This window comes from Thermobia domestica, chromosome 10 (genome assembly GCF_964235325.1).
Source record: "Thermobia domestica chromosome 10, izTheDome1.hap1.1, whole genome shotgun sequence".
Taxonomy (NCBI): Eukaryota; Metazoa; Arthropoda; class Insecta; order Zygentoma; family Lepismatidae; genus Thermobia; species Thermobia domestica.
This window is the reverse complement of record NC_137463.1, coordinates 155,268,000-155,294,194: the sequence shown is the minus strand read 5'-3', so window position 1 is coordinate 155,294,194 and position 26,195 is coordinate 155,268,000. Positions and strand designations below refer to the sequence as shown.

General features: G+C 33.1%; 1 protein-coding gene across 5 annotated transcripts in view; it reads left to right on the top strand.

Annotated features, from left to right (window-relative positions):
- The window catches only part of LOC145662786 (Ig-like and fibronectin type-III domain-containing protein 2), a 1,216,055-nt gene that overhangs the window by 1,172,249 nt on the left and 17,611 nt on the right, over positions 1 to 26,195 (top strand). For all 5 annotated transcript variants that reach the window (XM_081728668.1, XM_081728663.1, XM_081728665.1 and 2 more), the window contains 3 exons: positions 449 to 648; positions 10,251 to 10,435; positions 13,801 to 26,195. The exon at positions 13,801 to 26,195 is cut by the window's right edge and continues 17,611 nt beyond it. In XM_081728668.1, coding sequence (XP_081584794.1) covers positions 449 to 648; positions 10,251 to 10,435; positions 13,801 to 13,986 — 571 coding nt within the window. In that variant the 3' untranslated portion in view covers positions 13,987 to 26,195. The remainder of the gene's footprint in view (positions 1 to 448; positions 649 to 10,250; positions 10,436 to 13,800) is intronic.

Sequence of the window (26,195 nt, the reverse complement as noted above, 5' to 3'; positions counted from 1 at the left end):
GGAAAATATTTCCTTCCTCGTCATCCCTCGAAATCATCACTGTATGCAATATTATTGTATGCTAGATTGTGGGTTAAGCAAGTTCCCATTCAAGTATTTTAATGCAAGAAAAATTTTATTTTAGTTTGTTCGTTTATATATGAGATCGAAAGTAGCATCTTTGTCAAGTGTTAATTTTTTGCTGCTTTTAGTGTTGAGGACCTTTGTTATAGATTTTATACGGTATGTAATATCATAAATTTAGACTTGTTACTTTAGATGAAGATGCATTATCAAAATAAGTCTATTCAGTTTTCTCTGGAAAGTCTTTTTCTTACTTTACATTAGCACTTTATAAGACAGCTTTTGTATCACAATATTTAAACCTTTTTAAACATATATCACTTTGTTTCTGTCCTAAAATTTAATATCTTATACAGCTGCTAAATAAATTATCTATTTTCTACAGAGTATTCTGGAGACGAGTAGGAGTAAGTAGCCCTATGCAGAATGATACAAAGAGTACAAGTATTTTAATATCACAGCTCAAAGAGAACGTCATGTATGAATTGGTTGTGAAATCTGTAAATAATCTTGGTACCAGCATTTTGACCAATCCAATCCGTTTCAATACTGCAGGAAAATATATCACGTCAGCAGCCAGCACAAGTAAGTAATAAACATGTTAAAGAGTTTGACTGTTACATAGCATTTCTATCTGTAACTACTACGCAATGAAATAGTTTTATTACATATTAAAAATTATCTCTATACAAATCAACAAAGTTACTTTTATATAACATTATGCTTCCTATGAGATCATCGAAGGAAAGAGTAATCTTAATCATTTGATTGCAGCTTTGACACACAGCAATCAATTACTTGAAGAGACTTCAAACAATTAAGTGTTTCGAACATTTGCTTTGTATGCAAGTAATGGCAGGATACAATCCTCCTTTAAGCACAAATCACCGAATACAAAAACAATTAGATCTTTGGATCGAATAGTAAGTCACATTCGTTTTCCACAAGAACGTAAAACAAAATTTAAATATCCATGAAATATATTTACGCCAAGTGGGCTTTGTGGTGGATAAACACTGTGTGCGTAAAAGGAAAGTTTGACTTTCACCTCGAAAGCTCGTATTTCTACTCTAATTGTTTTAGGTTCATAATTTTTTCATCGTTATTTTAAAACTTTTGTGGGATGTTACCGAATACATGTATCAGGACATAAAAATTCGGAACTTTTTCAAAATTATTGGGATGATTTGTTTTAAATCATCCACAATCGGACCTCAGTGTTAGATACTTGCACGAAACGTATTCCAGAAGATACTTCGTGTCCTAGGTTCTATGTATATTCATTGTTTCATTGAATTATAGTTATTAGTACGTATGAAGATGTAGAAGGTATTCGAATCAAGGATATGGTAAATATAACTTTTGAGAGGGAGGGAAAGAGAGTGAAAGAAGGTACGTGTTTATATTGAAAAATATTTCTAGCTTGTCAGGGTAAAATATCCGACACCATCGGTATCCCGAGCAATCCTATGAATCACGATTGAGATTTCTGTTGATCCGAAGTGTTTCAAAGAAAAAAATGTCTTAGGTCTTTAATACTTAGAGAAACAGAACATAACAGATTGAAAGTAATCTACTAAAAGTTTATTAAGAAAACAGAAATAAGAAAAACTTGTTAAAATAAACAAAGGAGAATATTAGGTCAAAAGTACAGGAAATTTTAATTTAGATTATGTACTTTAATATTGCCTCCAGTGTTAAAGATGTGTGCTTATGTCAAGAGGCACTTGTTCTAGTCCTTGAATTATGATATTATGTATGTGACAGCTCAGAGAAAATTTAATATTAATTGAGCCATGAAATTTCTGCGTTGTGTAGGGGAATTTGAAGAAGTTACATGTATAGCAGTATCGTACTCGCTAAAAGAAATAACATATTTCCTTAAAACAGAACCTGCAATCAAAGAAAATCAAAGTCCGCTGGAAGTTGGAGAGAGAAATTTGATGTGTTTTTATCAACTTATATTACAGACGGGGACCGCACATAACAAAAAAAAAAAAAAAAAACAGAAAAGTCGATTAAACTACATAGAACACATCCTTATAACACGATTGGCTGGTGGGATGAGTCGGATACTGTTTGCTACGTATGACAGCATGATTGAAGTTGATAATTTGCGTGACTCCTCATGAAGTATTTCTTTCTTTTTTCCATTGGCAAGGAAACGGGTTTTGACAACGCAAAAAGCAATGTTCTTCCCGTAAGGAAAGAATTCTAGTCTAATCCATTTAATAAATATTCCACAATTATAATAGCCACTCTTTTGTCATGTAATTGCGTAAATGCAAGATTATTTTCATGCCCATAAACTAACCAATAGAAAACAGGTCTTTATTTAAAAGAAACATAATGATTCAATCAAAAATTATCCCTTGCTTGTCCTCCCCCTCCACCATCACCAAAAGAAATTGGGAATACCTTTGCAAATAACACAGCCTCTTACAAATTATAAAATGTAATTTGACCGAAGATACTAGAAGATAATAGAACAGATTCACTTGATAAGAGATGGTTGTCACATCATTATTTCATACCTCGTGTATGGATATTCAATAACAGACATAAATATTTAACGTATTAATATATTTTTTTTCACTATCACAGTGATCAGCGTTCAATTTACATTCCTGACATATATTGGCAAGAGAGGGTACAATCTTTTTTGAATTTTACTTCAAAATTTGTAAACATTTCGCCTCTTGACATTTGTAAATATTTTCCCGTTGGGCTTTAAAGGTATCAAAAATTTAATTGAATTTCACCTTCTTTTATAAAAATGTTAAGGTGGTGTACTTCGTATATGTATGTGTATACGTACGTCTTTAAACAATGTTATACACAATCTTGAGCAGTACAATCCGACCGGACGATTGTTAGGTTACATGATAAGATACATAAGATACGCCGATCGATAGAATCACATTGATATATGTAGCTTTTTTAAGTTATCCACTTACTACAGTATATATCGTAAGTACCAGATACATTAGCACAATAGACAGAATGCATGTGATATTTCGTAACTCAAGCGGAATCAAATTAATAGTTATCATAAGGCAGTATTAGTAAATAAATAAAATGCTAACAAAAGAAAATAAAATCTGAGACATGGTAGGCAGTACAAAAGATTTACACACCAGAAGTTTCAATTCTGTACGATACATGCCAACAACTAAATCATGTTTCCTGCCATCTAACGGCCAACTTCTTTAACCTTTGTAATTTTTTCAATAGTAGATGTTGAGATATGGATAGCTCTCATTAAGTTACCGTTACCCGTGTAGAGTTAACAGATTCACTTCATTAACGAACTTGGATGTAGTGACTGCTCTAGCTATATATTACAAACCAAGATTTCAAAAATTTCCTTTCGTTTGAGTTAACTTGTGGAGTAATTGGCGCACGTAAGTCACCGTTATTCGGTAACATATTAACAGATTGACTTCATTAACAAATTCAGACGAAATAATAACTTTGCTATTTATTGCAAAAAACGTTAATTCAAAAATACACTTTAGTTCGAGAGTTATCGTGTTGACCAATGGACAGGCGTAAATAGCTGTTACCCGTTAAGATATTAATAGGTTGACTCCATTAACGAACTCGGTCGAGATAATCGTTCTAGCTATTTATTGCGAAAAAAAATAAAAATTTGCTTTCGTTCAGGCATTATTGTCTGAAATAACGACATTCGTGGGTACTAACATTACAATATTGTAAGTTGCACTTGCGTGACCCTAATATTACCTGTACCATGGATTTTATTAGGAACTTTGCATTTTTCTGTTGCAGCTCCATCCTTCTCAAACACGTACAATAACCCTTAATACACCAAGCGGGGTCCTCTAGTGACCCCAGAGTGTGATATTTCGTGATACTGCTGTAACTATAAGAACCAATGCATTCTCGACTTTTATATGTGCCCTGCATCTTTTTGGGATATCTACTACATAATTAGATCAATGATACGTTCGTTAAAAAAGTGAAAAAAAAATAAGTTGAGAAATTAAAATAATACTTGGGGTCCCTTGAAGACCCCAGCTTAGTAAACAACTTTGACGATTTAGGCTTGGTGCGTTAAGGGTTAATGGAGCAAATATAAAATCGATTACATATTTGCATTAATTCCAGAGAAAGTGCCATAGCAGTATTTGTCGGCTACAGACAAAAAACTAGTTTTAAAATTGAATTAATTGACTTTTATCTCGACAATCGGACTATTGTTAAAATTATGCTCGTGTCTTTATATTTTCATATAATACTAAACAGCAGTACCTGTTTATAGATTATTAGGTCATATAATATACGCACTGAGTTATCTTAAATCCATTTCGTTCCGATATGCTAGTATAAATTACAAGATGAGGATCTTCTACTTTCACCAATTGATAATAGCATTAATATTAACCCAAAAAGCATATAGCGTCATGAACTTCTCTGGCACTTGTTTGTGCTTCCATTCAATTTGATTTTTATTATTATCATTTTTAATCAATCAATTTATACTTTAAAACAACTTATAATTAATCATCGACATACAAACATATTTACTTCGTGAGCGAATTAGGATACTTGAATTTCATATCAAAGTATACCTAGGTATATATATCTTTATTTATCAAATTAATTATGAAATAAATTTTCCTAATTGATATCAATTCGTGCACTGAAGACAGAGAGATATAGGTCGGAAAACATATCAGATTGGACAAATAAACCAATAGCGTAGCGTTAAGTTTCGCAATGGGTAGGCAGTATATTATATATATACAGAGAGACAGAGAGTTCAGTGCTCCACGATTATGCTTTGAGACTAAGGCAAATGGTGATGAGTTGGATGATAGTGGTAGAGTGACGAAAGTGGGAGAAAATGGGAGAGAATCTCAAGAAAATCTACACACACACACACACACAATGTTTGTCCTGTATAAAACCAACTTGGTGAGGTTTGGAATCTAACCAGGGACCCTACGCGTCAGAGGTGACTGCTCTGCCACTGAGCTGCCGAGGCTTCTCTTTAAATACTTATTACAAAAATTTTCCATTTACATTATCCCATAATAGCAATAGCTTTAGACTTTTTGATTTAACCCGACCATTTTCTTTATTTATTTTGGAATTACAGTAGAGCGTCGATTATCCGAAGTAATTGGGGGACATGGGTGTTCGGAAAACTGGTTTGTTCGGATAATCGAACTGTACATGTTTATTTGCCAAAAAGAAGTACTGTACAGTAAATTTATTCATAAAAAGAAGTGTGCTGATTGTTGAAACACAGCGACTGGCGGCTTGGCCGGTCAGCAGCGCCTTATGAAGGTCCCATTAAAGCAATGTTCCGCCAGCGGTGGCTCAGTGCCGCGACTACTGTGGGAAACTTGGTTTGGGAGTGAGGGGGATGATGGACGGTAGGGTGGGAGAGTAACAGGTGCGAGCGAGTACACAGTTCGGTTAAGCGGTCGTTCGGTTGACCGACGTTCGGATAATCGACGCTTTACTGTACTTGCTGTTTAAAACCTCATTCAGTGTTGAGATAGTTTGACGTCTCTTGTAAAGTGAAATACACATGTTTATACTCCACAGATATCCAAATATATTAAAATTATCAATTATATAATCTATTATTCGAGGCAGCGGTGGCTCAGTGGTGCATGGGGTCTTTGGTTCGATCCCAGTTTGCGCCAAGTGAATTTTGTGGTGGACAAACATCGTATGTGGGGTTTTCTTGGGGTTCTGCCGTTTCCTTCCACTTCCTTCATTCCACCATTTCATTCATTTCTCATCATCACAGTCTCTTTCAGTCCAGCCGACATAACCGTGGAACGTAAAACAAAGATTTCATTTCATTTTTAATCTATTATTAGAAGGAGGAGACACATGGTGCAAATACCGCATAGATATCCAGAACTTAATAAAATTCTGAGTTTAAGGTTTTTACTTCCTGATGAAAACTTCTAAGTGAATAAAATTATAGGAGCTCGGTTTTAATAATAATTTCCGAAAGGAAACCCGTATATCGATATTCTGACAAATCTCGGTATATACACTAAATACATTAAATTGAATTAATAATTTACTTTTATGTATAATTTTCCTATTAGCCTTGCACGATTCCTGATTCAAAAAGTAAACTCATAAATTGGCTATTTTTAAAGTTAATACTAATTTTTATATAAGAGCTTAGACATGCCATTTAATAACAACTGGTGCAGTAAATCTATTTCCAATCATTTGATTTGCATATAATAAATAACTCAGACCGACTCAAATACAAATTTACCTAACGATTTTAAAAGCAACTACAAAATAGCAGACTACAAAACTTCCTGCCCTTGCTTTTGCCTTTCCCAGTGTTGATACACTCTGGTATTGCGATTAAACAGAAGCTGAACCTAGATCATGAAAGATTTATATGAATTACTGTATCTATAAAACTTTCTTAAGGTAGTTATTAATTTAAGTTTTTATTTCCTTCTATTTCTTAATTTTCCTTGAAATATGATTGAATATCTAAAAGGAAGAATGAAAAATATACTGGATTTAAAATGGTATAATTTCGCTAAGTGTGGTATCACTTCTACTGAGACGTTTTGCCCGATGTCTCTTCGCTAGGTTGTTTTCAGCGAGTGAGAAGCCTACAGCCACATGCGCGCGCCGCTTTCAAGTGTATTTGTTTCAGCCGCGTTGAGACATATTTCTTGTTGTTTCCCAGCAGCCTGTTTGACAGACATAGAACTTTTCTTCCCGAGTTTCGAAAAGTAAAATTATTTAGAAATTTGACTCTACTGCTATTCTTATTAACCAAGCTATCGCTGGCCCTAGTATTTCTATATTTTTCTTCAACATAAAATGTATTTTAGTTCTTATTAATAAGGAAATTCTAAAGCTATGTTCTTTTAATTTGATAGGGTAGAATGTGTCTCAATGTCTCATAGTACTCTACTCTACTGCAATAAACACTCATGTTTGAATATAGATGATCAACATGGATTGAAAACATAAATATCTTCAAGTTGATTACGAAAAGAATATTTTACTTTGATATAGTAGTGTCAGTTACGGTTAACATTCAAAAATCCTGCAACCTCTGGACTTAAGGAGAACCGGATTTTTATATACAGTGTCATCAAAGCATAAATGATACCTCCAGAAAGTAGTGGCACGCCTAGGAATAAATTTGAAAATACACTTCGAAATCCATTAGAAAAATCTAAAGGAAAACTAATTATTGATGGCCGAATTTTTGAATGTCGATCTGTATTTAGTAGTTTCTTATTTTTCTCAGATAAGCCTCCTTGTATCCTATTTTATTTACTGAACCAGTTCAAGCTAAAAATGCAAATTTTAAGTTTACATAAATAAAAGACAAGACTACAGTGAACATCGTTGGAAAAGTAATAAAATTGCTTTATATTCATGGATTATTTTCTTTTCATTCAATGTTTTTTTTATTTATTGTTTCACATAAATTATACAAATTTCTCTTTAAATATGTTGATACCAGCATATTTATTCATGTTTAATAACCTAACAATTATATTTATATATTTGTATTTGTGCATTCTACGTAAAATACAATACATTTACGTCACAACAGTACAATATATTTACGAAATTATCGGTTTCGTTTGTAATATAGTATGACACTATAACAGCAGTTACGTGATTTTGCAATATTTTTTATGAGACATCAGTAAAGAAGATATACAGTATCAAGAAAATATCACTTAATATGAAGAATAGTTCATTATTTTACTATTACATAACCTATTAATATCGGTATCATACATTTGAAGATTAAATCTAATTATTTAAAAACAATTTAAAATTTAGTCAGTCAATTAGAAGCAATAAGAGTAAGAAATTAGTAAACCACTGAGATAAGGCTCTCTTCGTAATCATTTGAATAATCGGCAACAAACCTTAGGTGAAAACATACTATATAAATGAAATATTGTTGCACTGTTATACTCAAGATTATTTCTATTTACATTATTGTTTATAGATATCCTAATGTCATTTATTAAATTAGCGAACAGAATTGTAAACTTACGTTCAAACTCTATATTACAGAATGAACTAGTAATAACATGAGAGGACAAATATGTAATGATATTGTGCAGTTTATTGAAAAAAGAAAAGAAAAGGAAAAATGAATTTTTCCATCTAAGTACATCCTTCATTTGTAGGACATGTTTATCAGTTGTGATTCTGTATCTAAAATGTTTATTTAAACATAATAGGACAGTTTCCAATTTTAAAATAGTTTTAGGTCAAGAAAAGAAAGCAAAACTAAAAACAGAAAGATAAACAGGTACTGTCCTACAAATGAAGGATGTAAAAGTGAGAAGAAGGGCCTATATATGTGGTTAAAGAGATTTTTTGGGGGGGAGGGGAAGGGAGTGTAAGGCAGATCTGCATTGATTATTCGCTAGGCTGCTCATGGAGATAGTTTCAAGCTTTGGATTTAAAAGGGAAAGGATGGCGATTTCTTTTCTAAGTTTACACTTTTTATTCGCAGCAATATCTATTCTATCACAATAGAAGCTTACATAAAAACAGAATGGCAGGCCTCCTGCTAATCAAGATTTTAAAATCATAAAATAGTTTTTTATTGTAAATAATTTTATGGTAGAGGCCATGTAAAAATTTGATATTCAATAGCCTAATAAAATTTCATTGTTTTGGTAATAGATGTCATACTTTTTACAAACGGCTTCTCTGAATTTGTAAAATAATAATAATAATAATAATAATAATAATAATAATAATAATAATAATAATAATAATAATAATAAAATAAAATAAAATAAAAGTAGTTGATATAAAATACAGTTTTGACAATCTGGGACACTATGCTACCTTGAAATTCGTTTCCTCTTTACAATAACTATTTTTTTCAACTCAAGAAATAGTTACCAAATTAAATTGATGGAAAACAGAAGGGCAAGTAAGATTTTGAGAGGGACGAAACATGGCTCCCTGGTGGGGAATCGAACCCCGGTTTCCCCCGTGACAGGCGGGGATACTAACCACTATGCTACCGAGGAGCATAGAATCAACACTACTAGCAAAAGTCAGAGGTGGATGGACACAGGCCCGTATCCAGAGGGGTCTAGGGGGGCCGCCCCCTAAAATTTAGCTGCCCCCCCTAAACTTTTCACGGTAGGTTTGAAAATGAACTATAATATGGTGATGAACTATAATATTGTTGGATCGGGCCTCCCGTACATTTTTGGGCTGGCTACCAGCCTGGATGAACAACCTTCACGAAATTTATCACTAAGATAGCAAAACGCTAGCGCCATTTTTAGTAGTACTTTGCAGAAAATTTTCCAGCAGTTCTCGTACATGTATAATATTGCTAATATCTGCTTAATGAGCAAAGCAAAAACTACGACTGAACGCAAAATTAAGGAATTTTCACATTTACAAATTAAGCCCTGCATTCAATCTGGAAAAAGGTGAAATTAATCCGATATGGAACGATCTTTTTACTACATACTGCCATTATTTGGAATGAAAGAAGAATAGCAACATTGAACAGTTACTAGCGTTACAGTGATCAGTGTTGATTCAATTGCTATAGTGTTGATTCAATTGCAATCTGTAACCTACTTGCTGCTACTAGTTCCTTTCTATTCCTTTACTTTTTCCACGTTTTTAAAATCTTTTCCAAACTTATATAAAGCTAATAATGATAATGATTCTCGAAAACTTTTCTTACTTTTCATAATCATTGCTGTGTATATGAAGTATTTTCTTTTGTTTACTGTTGTGACTAAATTATTGTTACTATTCATAACTCATTCTGCTACATAGACGTCATCTTGCTTATGCATTAAATATTTCTACTGGAATGGATCTTAAACAGCCGTAACTTTATTAATGGAAGTGAAAAATGAAATGATTTAACTTGTTAATAACAGTGAACCAATGTTATTTTTTCACTATTACGGAAATGAGTAATATTTGATCGAGGAAACGTTTTGCATTTCGTTATATAAATCGTAAATAAAGAACTAAAACAAACAAGAGAACATGATACTTACTTCTCTGGTGTCTTACTCTTAAAACTGGGAATTAACATCTAGAAGACTTTTTCTAAGAGTCGTTTAGAAAATGGTACTCTTCTAAAATCAATGGTACTTAAAATTCCTATTTTTAATGTTTAATTCTTATTTTCTTAGGTAGCAGCAGTTCCCACGTAGGTGTTGCAATAGGTATTGTTTTTGCTCTGGTTATTACGGCAGCTATAATAATTGGAGCTGTTTGGTTTTTGAAAACCAGAAGAATATTAGGAATAAAATCATCAGGAGGAGTAGCTTTCGAGAACCCCAGCTACTTACGTGAAGTTAATATGGATCGTATTCAGGTATGCATTGTATCTGTAAAATATCTAAAAACCAAAGGATTAGTACAAAAAATTAAAAAAGATACAACTGCTTTTTAACTATATAATATTAATTATGTAGGTTGGTAAATATTTAATTCTAAAGTTGTACTTATTGTTCCAAATTAATTATTTTATTTTCTAAATATTACAAGTCTAGTTATGAGGTTGTTAATAATATATGTCAACGTGGGCAAATCAAAAATGATCACCACTTTCTCCATAACTCTTTTTAGATTGTGCTCATTATAATGTTACACTGGTGTGGCAAGCTTTCAGAATTTGATCTTAATTGCTACATTTTTCTTTCTTCTATATCAGAGAGAATATTACTGCCCCACTGGTCGTGTGCGATAAGGTAGAAGGGAAAGCAGTGATCACGGGAGTCTCTGGCGGGGGGACGAGGGGGATGCGTCCCCCAATATTTTGAAGTACAAAATATTTAATATTTTATTTTAAATTTAATTTATTTACACTGAGAAAAATCCGTTCTCTGGACAGTGGTATATTGTACAAATATACGGAATCCTCTTGCTTACTACAGAAATCAGTACGGAGCATACATTATCCGTATGCTACATAGGCACTGCCATTAGATGTTATATCATGCTGTTGTAGGATATCTGATATCTAACAGTTTTTCTTATATTACATACATATACTATATGCATGTTACCTTCGTCAGCTATATGTTATATACGTCCATTTGTATGTGAGACCCTGACCGTCTATATTGTTTCATACGGAAAGTACGTACAGATGGAACACTTATACAGAAAGTATTATAAAACATGCGTTTTCAGTTATACGTTTGTGTACGTTGTCCAAAAACTACAGGATTTACAAATGTAACATATGATTTTACGTACGACACATACATTTTTCTCAGTGTAATAAGGACAGAGTTGAGTTTTAGTTTAGTGTCCCTTTCAGCAGCGAGGCTATATGAGACGTGGACCTACTTATTAACGTGGAATCCGAACCCGGAAATTACTAAGGACAGAATGACAAATAAATAATAATAATTATATTTATTTGGAATATAATATTCAGGCTGTGAAACGATTATAATCGAGTTCTTGATATACTTTAGAGGTCCGTGAAGGTAAGCACAAAGGCAACAAATGGAATCGAAGATAATAAACAGGTTGGGCTAGATAATACCATTTAAATCACTTTCTTTGATGCCCCCCCCCTCAAATTTTACGTGCCAGAGACGCCAGTGGCAGTGACTATGCAAAAACAATACTGTTTCTGACGAATATCCTACCGTTTGATACGAATTGCTAGTCTCGGATTGTTAGTAACCAAACCATTGTATTTTTCTTGCGCTGTTAACTGTACGCCCTTTTTCCAGGTAGTCTTTAAGTATGGGTCCTTTTTAGTCCTGAAACACAGTTAGAAACACTGTTCCGGCGGAAGTTTGAGTCTTTAATTTCTTTCTCCTTACTGATCCTGGGTGTTTCTCTCCATACTTTGCCTTTTGGAATCTTTCGCATAATAATAGACCCAGTTTCATCTCCTGTAACTATTCTGATAAGGAACTCGATGACTTGATTGTTGTAGGAGTTGAGTAAATGATAGAGATTGACAGACGTTCTGTTCTTTCTTCGTGCGTCCGCTTGTTGGGCCACTTTCAAATTTCTATATCCACACACTCACACTTCCGTGCATTAGTGGACTGTTCCAGTATTGTGATAGTCCCCGATGAATTTCAGTCCTTGGTTCATCTTGAGATCAGAAAATCAAATATTAACCTCTGTTCTTCCATGGTGCACACTCACAATGGAGCGGCCGTGTTTTATCTGCAACAGAAGAAAGAAAAATGGAGCAATTATGATCATATGCTACAATATTACAGTAATAGTATAATATTATAACATCCAAGTGCTGGAGGCACTACACATAATCTCAGGAGAGGTATGCAAAAACTGCGAATAATATTTGACTTGTTCCCTTATATTATGTATTATTTTTCACAATATATAAACTACGCCATATATGTTGCATGTGTAGAAAGAGGGATATAAGTACAATACAGGCTTGGTGCGATTGAAATACCAAACTGACATATGTCACTTTCAAAAGCTAAAGTCATTAAAACTGCAATAACTGGTTACTCAAAATATACTCCAGGTGCACCTATACACTTCTGTGATCACTTATCAATAATTCGGTTCAATGACAAAAGAAATCTGGAGTCTACAATGTGGAACGGTCATCCACAGTTTGACTTCTTTGAAACTCAAATAGATATCTCATTTTGTATCACTCCTGTGCAGGGCGTCTCTGGCGGGGAAAGCGAGGGGGATGCGTCCCCCCAATATTTTGAAGTACAAAATATTCAATATTTTGTTCTAATTTAATTTACTTACTAACGACAGAATAACATAAAAAATAATAATATTTATTGGAACATAATATTCAGGCTGTGAAACGAACAGAGTTCTCGATATAGCTCAGGGGTCTGTGAAGGTAAGCAGAAAGGTAACAAACGGAATCGAAGATAATAAACTGGTTAGGCTAGGTAGTACCACTTAAATTATTTTCTTTGATGTCCCCCCCCCCAAATTTTACACGCCAGAGACGCCGTGTACTCTCTTCAACACACATCTCCGTTGAACTTTGTCTAACATATTAAGACGAACATTTAGCATACCAACAACAACGGCCAGGCGCAGTTATCACTGAGATTCGGTACTTGGCCTTTCCTCTTGCACGAGCATTCTGACTGGGAAACGGAGTGCGCTATCCCTGTGAAGAAACATATGAAGGTGACCTTTCATGATATTTTGTACGAAAATGCAGCTCAACTACTATACCAAGCTTTATTTTGTGAAATTCCCTGACGCATATCCCTTCCTACTTTAGTTGTAACTAATTTGAAAACACGCTCCAGGTGGACATTGACTAAACTACGTCTAAACGTTAAACACTCCAAAGACTGGAGAGTTGTCAGTAGACTGCAGGAGAAACGTGAATTTATTATTAATTTGACAATAATAGAAACTTGTTTGCTTAGACTTTGACCATTATTCCTGGACACCTGCTATATCAAACTTGGTACACAAAGAGTCTTGAGGTTGGAGTGTATACTACAAAATGCTCCACTTCCAAAATCTTCCCTAGAATCTATCCCAAAACTATCTAGGAGACCACAAACACGATTTTCTAATTTATTAAGGTGTTACAAGCATTTTTTCGATCAAATATTGTCGCTACGCTCAGATGTAGCAGTGGTGCTTGTATGAAGATTTGATTCATTAAAATTGGTTTCGTTGCATTTAGATGAAATGTTAATCAAAATATCCGTTACACTTTCTAATAAGTTAATTCAATTTATACAGGTGTCAAATGGACAAACTGAACAGTCTGTACCCAACGGCACAGCACACAGTGCTAATGGTCAAGTACAAGGATGGAAACAAGAAAGTCTTCATGTTCCTGCTGCGACGACAGAAGTTCCCCCCTCTCTATATGAAGAATTGAAGCTAGGTCAAGATGGAGTAGGATTTCGTCGGCTCAAACCTTAGTTGAGTGTGTGAGACTACAACTAGTTACAGCGGAAGTTCAAAGACTAAAGTATATTGTGATGTGTAATTAGTAACACTATATTTTTAAACCATTGGGAATTTTGCTTTGTCCAAAACAAACTTTGTTATCTCTGCAACAGAGTCAAAGTTTTTTATTACGTGGTAAATCAAGTGACTTCTTTTGTATATACTTAAGTGAAGAAAGTGTATTAACAAACATTTTCCCTTTTGTACTCACTGACATGCGAAGAAAGAGTACTCAGTACTACAAATTCTAAATCTTAAAACACTGTGACTATCCGGGCTTACTTGGTACTTGAGAACTTCTATATTTCGCAGAAAGATTGCGGTGAGGCTTAGAAATATGTAAATAAATTAAAAGAACTCATTCTGAGATGAATATACTTAGTTGATAAGACGCAATTAACTTTTAGTCAGTAAATTTTTAAAACCTACATGATACAATTTTACTTAAAATAGTTTTGCACATGTAAACCAAGCAAGAGTCTTGGAACATTACTGGCTAATTTCCTAAAAACTTCAAAGCAATTTCAGAAGATGAAAAGGAACAACCAGAAATGGCGAAATGGTTGAGTAACTTTTATTAAAAGAGTAGCTATTATAAGTGAGGCGTTTTTACCCATTGGTTTGTTATTGATTGAAGAATGAGTGTATGAGAAATGCTTACTATTCTAACATCATGGTGTGGATGTTTGTGTAACACTATGACATACGTGGATTAGCTAATTCCGTATTATGTGTTGATATTGTACTTGACAAAAAAATAATAACTTAGATTTGTCGCAGGCTATCAATGGTCTGTGACCCCCAAGGAATAATTTAAGAAAGTAACTACACATAGTCACTTCGTTTGACATAAATTTATATAGATTAATCTCTACAAACAATAATCTCGAACCAACTGCCTAAATGGCTCCTTCTAATCGTTGGAACACAAGAAAAGCGTTGCAGTTGACCTTAATTTGCATGACAAAGATGCGAAAGGGCTGCAAAGATGTCATATTCTTAAACGTATTGGTAAATTGTACCCAAATGTGTCGTTTTTCAGTGATACTCAAGAGCTTTGAGGCATAGCGGGTAACATCTTGAATTTCCAAGGTTCGATCTCAACTTCTTTTCAATTGTATTATTTTAGTAACATATCTTAGTCTGTAACATATATTCAGACATATAACTACTAGCGACCAACCATCGATGTTCAACCATCGGTGTTTATATATATATATATCTTAGGGTGGTCCTTAATTACATGGCGAAATTGTTTTTTCCGAATTTCTTTGCTCCCAACCCCTAAATTGGTTCCATGTCGGAGCCAATTTATCCATAAAAAAAAAATGGGCTCAACCGAAGAATATTTAACCGACGCCCAAGCGACCTAAATTTTGAATGCATATCCAATATGTTAATATATAGGAAAAGTCTGGAATAAATCCACATCTGACTCTGAGAAATAGCATGATGGCGGCCATTTTGAAGTCCGCAATTTTGTATTGGGACCCAAAATTTTAAATGGAAATGATGTTTTGTGACATCGTTTTTGGGTAACCTTTCATTATAAAAACATATCTTCCTATATTGTCAACTTATCTCTGGCCATTTAATTCTTTTTAGCTTTGAAATAATAGTTTATTATCTTTCAATATTGTTTTTTTTCTTTATAGGTTACTGAAATATTAATAAACTATTACATACATGTAACAAGGAAATAATTATATATGTTGTTATATAATTGCATCCCGTCGAAATACACACCAGCCTATATTGCAATTGTTTATATGAAATGAAATTATAATGAATGTTTAAAATGATAATAAAAGAAAGCTGAAGACTGTGGATAATTAGCCAAATTCTACTGCATCATTAAGCCAATTTTTGTAGCATCTGGATACATTTTTCTGTGTTCACTGACTATCTGCAATATCTATTGTTTCTCTTTTTCGTCCTTTGTTAAAATGTTCCCGTATTCTTGTATCAGTTTTACACCTCTCTCTGCAGCATCATTCGCCACCACAATGTTTTTCAATATATTCAACCCACGTTGAAAGTTCACATCTTCTTTCCAAGTAGATGAACATGGGCATTTCTTTCTTTACTTTATGGTTTAATTCAAATATGGGAAACTATTCAACAATCTTATAAATCTGCAGCCCGTACAGAGATATAAACTCACAGATTATTAAGTTTTATTACTTCCGAGCTTTTATTTTCCATAGTTGATAATTATTACATGTTCAGAGATAAGTGGAAAATAAAGGCAGACGTCTGTTTGTCGTCAAAAGCTACCTCAAAATGATATATCATACGAGGTCATTTCTATTTAAAATTTTGTGCCCGAATCCAACATGGTGGACGTAAAGATATGCCTCATCTTGGTCACTACTCAATATCAGGTATGGATCTATTTCTACAACCTCTATCCAAGATATGATTCCTTTCCCTCAGCCATTTTTAAGTTACAAGAGTTTATTACAAACTTTTGCCATATACTATACATTGTAAATCATTCAGATGTTTAGGTCGCTTGGGGGTCGGTTATATATTCTTCAATTGAGCCCATTTTTTTCACAGATTAATTTAGTCCGACATGGAACCAATTTAGGGGTTGGGAGCAAAGAAATTCGGAAATCGAAAATGAAGGACCATTCTAATATATAGAGAGTTCTAATATATATATACAGAGTTCCTAATGACCTGAAAATCCTGGAAAATGTGAAAAGTAAGGAAATTCAGGTTACTAGTAAGAAGACTTAGAAAAGTTAGGGAATTTTATGAGAAAGAAACCTGAAAAAGTCAACAAATCTTAGGTATGGATTTTTACTTCTGAGAACCCATTTCTCTTTTTGCTCTACCCGACTTTTGGTAGGGGGATATTTTGTAAAATAATTAGTCTGGTTTGTAAAGTTTCTCCGCCTGTACACACACTTTATACATATACTTGCATAGTAGATGAATATCATTCTGGTCGGAAAAGATATAGCTGCCTTGTTACGTTATTGTAAATCATGAATTGGAAAACCTGGAGAAGTCAAGGAATTTATGCTCGCCAACTAGATGGAAACCCTGGCATATCTCGTATGGACGTTTAGAACGAAACCTTTGGACTTCTTTAATATTTTCCTTTTTCCATCGCATATCTCACTAACTTAAAGATTCCATTCCATTAATTCAGTCATATATCTTGTCTGGTTAATTCTTATATCTATCCATCAATAGATAGCACTGCAGTGACAGCTTTCTCTGTTGAATTCTGAGTCTTAATGAGATTAGTTCCACTTTTGTTTTCAGAATTTCAGAAGAACATTAGGAGTGAAAGAGTTAAACAATTTATCAACATTTTTCTCACAAGTGATTCTGTTTCCTTTGTGGAAATATTTATTCAGTTAAACAAAACGCAGAATCTGCCACTACATTTGGATAAAATTATTAAATATAGATATAGATATATAGGATACAGGGAATTGGATGAGTACTATTGCCTGTCTTAAAGTTGTTGGCAATCACAACATTGAACACGCGTGCTAATCACATCACTATGTAGAAGTTTACATCTTAGAGAACCATAACATAAAGTAACACGATCCCGGATTTCATATGTAAACTGTAGGTAAATAAACGTTTTCCCGATTTCTGATATAATATTTCTAGTAAGTAACTGAAGCATTAATACAAAGTACATCGTTGCAACTGAAGAGTAGGAATGCAATATAGAATAGTTCTTATTAGGCGACATATATATGGCTGTGCTAGATGTACCTATGAACAGCTTCCCTGTATCGGGTGAAAAATTTGATGATGTAGAGGGAGGGCAAGAGTTCGCATGCCTGTGTACATACTTTTTGCCATAGCCAATCCTTGGTTACCAAAGCAAAAACATTGTTTAATATTGCTAAACAGTAAGGTCTTATATGAAAGTTTCAATAGAGACAATAAACCTGCAGGGTGTTTGATGTCATATAGGCCTACAGCTTAAGTCAAATAAATTTTCAAGATTTAGAGATGTAGGAACATAGGAAATTTTACTGGATTACGAAAAGTAGTTGGTTGAGATGGAACAGGGAAAGAGAAAGTAATACAACTGAGATACAAGACATGCCAAAGGAAAATCATAACATAACGAACTTCCTTCAAATTTTCCATCTCCTTCCATTTCAGATGAATAGCAAGTGAATGAAGGTAGTAAAACTTCCTGTACTTGTTGAAGAGTCCTCCGACAACAACTGGGTCCAGAGTGGAATGTATCAAAAATGGTGACGTAAGCAGTGTTCAGGCTACAACAAATGTGGGACTTATGTATGTGACGATTGTTAAGATGTACTCTTTATAGTACTCTTTTCCGCCTAGGTGCCCAAGAATATGCATTTGAACTATTTGTATTTTTGGATACACATTTGGACTATTTGTATTTTTGAATACACATTTGGACTATTTGTATTCCGTACTTTCCATCCCCCAATGATACGTAGTTCACTGGTTTGTAGCTTATATTCAAGCACAAGGAATACACAATCTTTTGTCATGATATTCCTTTGACATAATATTTCTTTGTCTTTAAAAAGCGTAGAATGTTAAGTGTGTACTCTTAGCCCCTTATCGTTATTGAACACAGATGTAGTTCTTTGCGCAAAGTTTTATTGAAGGGGTTTATTTCGTTCTGGAACAAAAGAACCATAAGTTGCGATTAAATTTCAAAGTTCAAAACATTGTCAATATTGGAAACAATTGTATTTACGTGATACGTTATACATATTTATAGGATTACGACGCTTTTACACTAATAAAGAGATCTGAAGAAAAGCTATATAAATCAGGGGAATCAAGAAAATTTCGGAGAATGAAGATGAACTAATAAGTGTACCGTCATATCCTACATATGATCCATAACTTCGTCTTTCAAAGATGGTTGAATAGGATAATAAATAATATTAACTAAACAATATATATTAAATCCCCTTCTTCGTATAATACTTCAATATAAACTGTTGCCTTTATCATATCTCCATTGTAAAAGTATTCAGCCTGTAACCAGTGGGTAAACCTACATAGAACAACGGAATTATCATACAAACAAGTTCTACTTGCGCTGAGTGTAAAGGAGTCTCTTACGTAGTGAACAGGCAAGGAACATCAGCACCTATTCCTTACCGAAAAACAGGAAGAAATAATTGATTTTGGTTGTTATGACCGATTCTATTGCCTCTTGATACCATCTCAGGAAATTAAATTTTCGTATACGTAGAAGGGGAATTTTAATACAATGCGGATATAGAATAACTGAGAAAACCTTTAAAATTATTTAAAAGGTTAGAAAACATTAAATGCAAGAACGTAAAAGCGGGGCATTATTGTAATTCTAAATCGAGGCTGAAAAGACATAGAAGTTTGGAAATGAAAATGATACCTCTTCGACGAACCGGACTGAGCAATTTAAAGAAGAAAACTACTATTCTGTATTTCTAACACATATCCCAAATTAATAACTTTCATTGCCTGTCAAGATTGCTCTTTTACTGATTAGAGTTTAGTACCCAACTAAATCTATATAAAAGTATATAAGTAGCAATATGTTTGACTTAAACCAAACAACTTTCAGTTAACGTGTAATAATTTAAATCTTAGCGAACATAGGGTTGTAGCTAGTATTCTTACTTCGCAACTGGGAGATCTCGAGTTCTAGTCAGGTAGCCACATACCCCGAGTTCAGCTTCATCTAGGGTTCTTCCCTCAGTTTCTATAACGAGATTATATCGCGTCAAGCATTTCGTGTATGTGTGAAATTTTTGTTTCAATTGTTTCTAGTTTGGTCTAGCTTTTCACTGTTACTTAATGTCGTTAGAATATAGTCATTCTCATTTTACACGAGCATTTTGACGATTAGAGTTGTTTTCTTTTTCTTCAGTTCCCTGCTGAAATTAGGTTTTAGTTTGTGTGCTTGTGATGATTTCCGCTATATTTTCCTTTGTTACATTTCATATGATCAAAGAGTTCATTACCTTTACGGGTGTTACCCTTGTCCCTTTTTTACAGGTTATCTTGTCTTCCAAGAGTTTTTCGTGGAGATTCTTAGTTTGATTTGATTTTCACTTTTAAATTGTACTGATTTTGTTTGCTAGATACCTTCTATTGCCCTCGTTCTTTGTGGTGTCTAAGCGCATTGCTTCACATGGAAGTTCAGTATTTCAGTTGAAGTTGTGAGAGGCAGATTTTTCATTCTTCTTTAATATTTCTTTTGAGTTTTTCTCAATTTTTTAGTTTTGTTTTCAGAATTGGTCAATTCTCGCAGTTGTACTAACCATTCGATATGTGTACTCCTAAATGTGTCGTTGTGTCATCTCCCATTGTAAAATTTAGTTTTATAGTGATGAATTTGAGTACATCCTAAAACTACCGATTTCATTATTGTAGATTGATGTTTCTGATTCCTTACTCATTTCACAAATTTTTGTAAATCCTCTTTGAATTATCTACTATATCCTCTTGGGAGAATCCCTATTTTTCCTCTTTTACTTGACGTTTCCTATTATATATCCTTCTGGTCGGAATCATCAACTAAATGCTAATTCTTTCTAAGATTTTATCGTGCAATGTGTACCTGTCGAGATTTCTAACCGGCTTTTTTATTTTAACAAATATTAGTCTTCTGTAATAGTAGAAAAATCTATGTGAAAAATTTGTCTTGTGCTACTCATGACATATCTCAGATTTGCACCACTCTGGACGAAGTAGTTTCGGAGGACTATTTCGCTGTTTTCTGCACATTCAGGTCTTAAACTAAAACAAAGACTTAAAAGTTCTCTTTTCATGATATTATTTTATTTTAGATATTTTAAAGCACATCCCGAGCTCGCGTTGCAGTACCAGGTGATTTCTTCAATTCTCTGCTATTGGCACAACTCAATCTAGTCATTTGTGCTGCATATTCATGAGGTGCAATGTTAACGCCAGATATTTCCTGTTAAGCATATGCTTATTATTTTGTTTACTTTGGCTCACTATGGTATTATCTTCACTTCACACAAGTTTCGAACTCACTTATTCGTTTTGAGTACTTAAAAATCTATTCACATGTTCGTTGCTTCATCTGGATTAGTTACTCTTTTATATAAAATTTAATCATACACTCACTCACGAAAGCTATCGTCCTTAATCTTGTTAATTATTCTTCCATAGTACCAAACATTGTTTTCACTTACTACATTTCAGCTAAACGCTTACAGATTAACTTTTACAAAAAAGATTCTTGTCCTCATATAAGCTTCTTACATCGTTTGTAAACTTACAAGAATTATAAGGACTATTTTTATAACTTATTAACCACTGTATTTTGGTATGAAATCTCACCAGATATAGCATCAATACTACACAGAGTGACAGGAAAGTGACGAAGTGCAAAAGCACTGCTTGATCAGTGTTTTCCAGTGCACTTTCTCGGTGCGAACTAGTCGATGTGGCGTGTTGTATCTTTTTTGTACTCACGATTAAATAGGATGCGAATATTGTGCAATGGTGTAAACTGTGCTTTATATGTTACAGTATTAGGTCTTATCATTCCAGTTAAAGTAACGTTTATGCAACATTTTACACTATTAGCTTTACTCAAGTACATCCTTCTTCTGATGATCAAAATTGGGGCTGCTTTCTTCACACATTATTTCTCGTGTTCTAATGTTAGTAGTAGTAGTGTATACAGTTTAGGATGTTAAAATAAATTGAAACAAAGCTTTACAGTATATGTACTTAATGAGCATTGTGCAGTAGTGTTTTCACTGAATGGTGCAACATAATCACTTCAAATTTTCATAATTATTATATCCCTCAGTACGTTACAAAAGCTAAATGGCATTTTCCATCTACAGGTAATTGTAAATATATTATTTCAATTTGAGTTAGACCATGGTTGTGTACTTATTCCAAGTTTGTCAGGTAAATTGTACAAACCGTATAGGAAATATTCTAAGAAAGCAACTTAAAAATCATTATCGAAAGTAAAACACACAGAAACAATTTTGCTACGGGTATAATTAAAGAGCTCAGGTTTCTAATAAATAGTTCACTTCATAGTTTCTACCTATCACGTGTAAGTTTTTCTCATAAATGAATAAGTTTATTTCACCTGTCGTACTGGGTGTATTCATTATCATACTTTGGCATCTTACCGTAAGTAACGGAAATTGTCAGAACAATGAAATCCAATCAAACTTTTAATATTTTGTCATCAAAACTATCAATTCTGAAATGAAATTATAGTAACTTTAATCAACATAAATCATAAATAGAACAATAGTGTTTTTCCCTTCTTAAAACCAAGATAATTTAATAATATGAATTAACAATTGCACTGTAAATGTAGTTCTGATATTATCAAATATAGATCTGTGATAGTTTACTAAATAATATTTCATTTAAGTTTCGAAACTGGGAACACTTTTAAAGGAAAAGCGTAATGACAGAACAGAATAACAGAACCACTTTCATAAATTTTAGAAATCCTGTTAAGCTACACATTTTAAGCAAATACTTTGATCCTACCTCTTTACATTACATACAATTTTTTTTTTAAAAAAAATGTCGCGGGTGAATCTAATTTTCAACAGTGAAGTACAAATTCTAAACACTCGTCCTTCAAAAAATGATTCAGAAAATAAAAATAATCCTAGTCTTGTTTTCCTTTCAAAATATTTCCGTGTGGGTGGGAGTTGCAGATGTATGTCATTTTTTTTTTACATATTCTCCAAGTATCAAACGTAAAGTACAATTATAATATTCTGTAGTATCTTCTATTCGATCCTTGTTATTTTCTGCATGTTCTCTGATACTCTGCCGTCTTTGATACTTTTTGCATTATGTCTTTTATAACCGTCAATAGAAAGGAAGGAAACTTTTCGTGGAGTTCCAAACAAATAGGAAGTATCGTTATAATTATAATACTTACTGAGATGAAGATCGTAAAGTTCATATATTCTAATAATGTTCAACCGAATTTTGGCGAAATTACACTGTAATAACTAATAATATACAGTTGAGTTATAGCAAAATGCAATACTGTATATCTAATAGAGAAAAATGTGTTCTTCAAACTTAAAACACCAAATATAAGTTCATCACCTAAGAAAATGTATTTAAATACATGAAATTTGAGTTAAGTATAGCGTATTTGTAGCAATATCATTTCAGTATGAGGGAAAAGTGAAAATGATTGAATAAGTACAAATTTAAAACTTCTACTAGCACATGAGTGTTATATTTAGTATTAACTCCTACAGCCTGTTGGATATGCAAATGAAAAGTAGGATCCACGGTGACGTATAGCATCGTCAATCATGCTAATCATTCGCGTCCTCATGTTTAAATTTTGTTAATTATAATAATGTTGATAATGACTTTATTTATCTATAAAATTATTAAGGTAAAAATTAGTTGTTTTACAACCAATGATCCTAGTTTTCAGTATTACTCGATCAATGATTATTTTCTTTTAAAATAACTAAATAAATAATTGAAATTAGTTGCGTCAAATCACTGAATGAAGTACTTAGTTTTCTGAACAACAAAACTCTAACATATTTGAAATGGCCTATTAAAATCTATTAATTCAACAAGCTGTTGTGGATGAAGGAACATGGAAATATTCTTCAGGCCACTCATACACGTTGGGAGAATAGCTTCACTTTGCCCTGTTACAAAATATAAAAATGTGCTTGTTCAAAATATCGCTACAGGAACCTTTGGATACATTTAGACTCTTAAGGGGGGAAAAATGTAGAGTGGAGGGATGATGTTCAACACTTCATCCTCGACAACTGACTATGCCGTTGCAGATATATATTTAATAGAATTTTATGTGCATAAACTCTCCTGAATCATTTTTCTTGCACAAATCAATAATTCAATAGTGTGTATAAGTTGGGCCTTCCTTCTTACACTCAAAGTTCGATGTGTTGTTAATAATTGAAAGCCATTTTTGAAAACTTTTCATTTACATCATTACGAGATATCCTTCGTACGATATATAAAAAATATTTTCTTTTTAACATTTTATAATTAATAAATTGAAAAATAACGACTAAATTTTACACAGAAAGATTTCCCTCTAAGCCAAATTCATTCAGTTACTTTAGGTTTTATACATCACAGAATTTGAAAACATAATCAGTCTTTGAGGTATTTCAATTACATTTTTTATTTTTTAAAAGTGTTTTCTTTTATATCAACGAGCTTTTCCGTTCACAGAAATGCTTTTCCGCAGTATTGACAATAAATGTTTACAATATTTTAATAGACATTTGCATTCACATATACTAAACATGGACTTCATTTAGTACCTTTGTGGACGAATGTTTATGGCGTGTGAACCTAGGTTTGATTCTTGGTGAAGATATTTGCCATGTACACAAACTTGAGTTTGTATATCAAACCTTCAGTTCGTATACCTTTAAACTATAGATCACATTTCGTATAGCTTCGGTGCTAAAAAAAATTTTAAAAAAATAAAATAGTACACTTCAAACTAAGTTAATTTGTTTGCTGATATTCTCTGAGAGAGAAAGTTCATTTAAAATGATTCGCTATAGATAACAACCCCACATCCACTAGAGAAGGGCGCAAGGGTGATGGTGGACCTTCAAGTAAGATGACAAACTGTGACGTATTAATACTCTTGAAGATCATAATTTTGGCTATCTTTCTAGGTACTGTTGCTATAACATTGTCAGCTAATTAGGCTACAAAATTGTTTGCAGTAGACTACAGTGTTATCTTCTTAATCGGTATTCAAGGAACTTTCCAGTAAAAGAGCATGATTGATCTTAGGAAACATTATTTTTTAAAGACAACCTAATAGGTAAATTTTTCACAATGTTTTGTATAAAAGCTTTACAGTTCAGTGTTTTTTCTTTTCCAGAATAATTTCCTAAATAATTAAAAATGGTTGGTGATTATTTTTGAGTAATTGAGTAACAAACTGTTTGTTGTCATATGAAATCAATGGCGGATTTAGAAGGTAAAAATTGGGGGCAGCCAGAATCCAGACTATGACAGGCTTATCATGAGTTTACTATAAACTTTAAAAAAATAAAAATAATAGCTTAAATTATTTTTGTCACTCAAAAAACTGGGGGCCCAGGTTTCCAGCTCCGGGCTGAATCCGCCACTGTATGATATATATATCGTAAATTAGAAGAGAATGTCCATGTTTTTCTGTACCTATTTAGTTTCGTCAAATATGTTTGAAAATAATATTGCAGCTACTTCAACTCTCTCTTATTATAGGTTAGAGAAGTATAACGTATAGGTACTTTCGTAGTTTGGAGTACAATAATTACGAATATCGAGCTGTATGTATACATTCATGAATGTTAGTGTTGTCTTTAAAAGGTACAGTGTATTAAAATATACAGTAAAAGTTAGAAGACGGTGTATAGATTCTAGGCATTATGGTGGATTACTACCCAGAAGTCAGTACAAATTTTAGTTAATTCCCTTAACTACTACGGTATGTAATGAAACGTTACATATAAATACTGCACTTCAGTTATGTTTCAGCTACAGTACACGATACTGATTCATTTGGTTATGTATTCTGATATCGAGAAAGGTAACAAATAAGAGAAGTTTTACAATGAACATACTAGATGGCACTTGCTGTTAGATCTTACTAGATCTGTGCTGTTTTGTGAAATGTGTACGTGTAAAATATTTAAAGCAATGATGTCATTATGAAAAGGTAATATTGTTTGACCATTTTTCGTGTTACATTTCACATTTTATTTAAATATTAATCTCTATCTAAGGAAATAGATTTTGAGGAAGAAACTTGCGCAGAATGCGTCGTTGCCAAATTTTTGCGTTTACTGTGACGGTGATATTAGGAAAGTTCCTTGTTCGTAGCGTTGCATTTCGATCTTCGAATCTTAGCTGTGAATTGTCATAATAGTGAAAAAACACATAGTGAAAGGTTACCCTGTTGATATGTACTTATTACAGACATTTCATAAATACGTAGAACAATAGACAGAAAGCTACTGCATATCTTGAATCCAGTTTATCAACCGTTTATCGTATGTATTTACCCTGTCCGTTTGTCTGCGAGACAAAGAAACTCGTGAACTAATTGGTCAATCATCACCAAATGTGATCAAACTGTAGAGGGTCAAAAGTTAGAAATCTAGTTCGATTTTTAAGCCGATATGCAA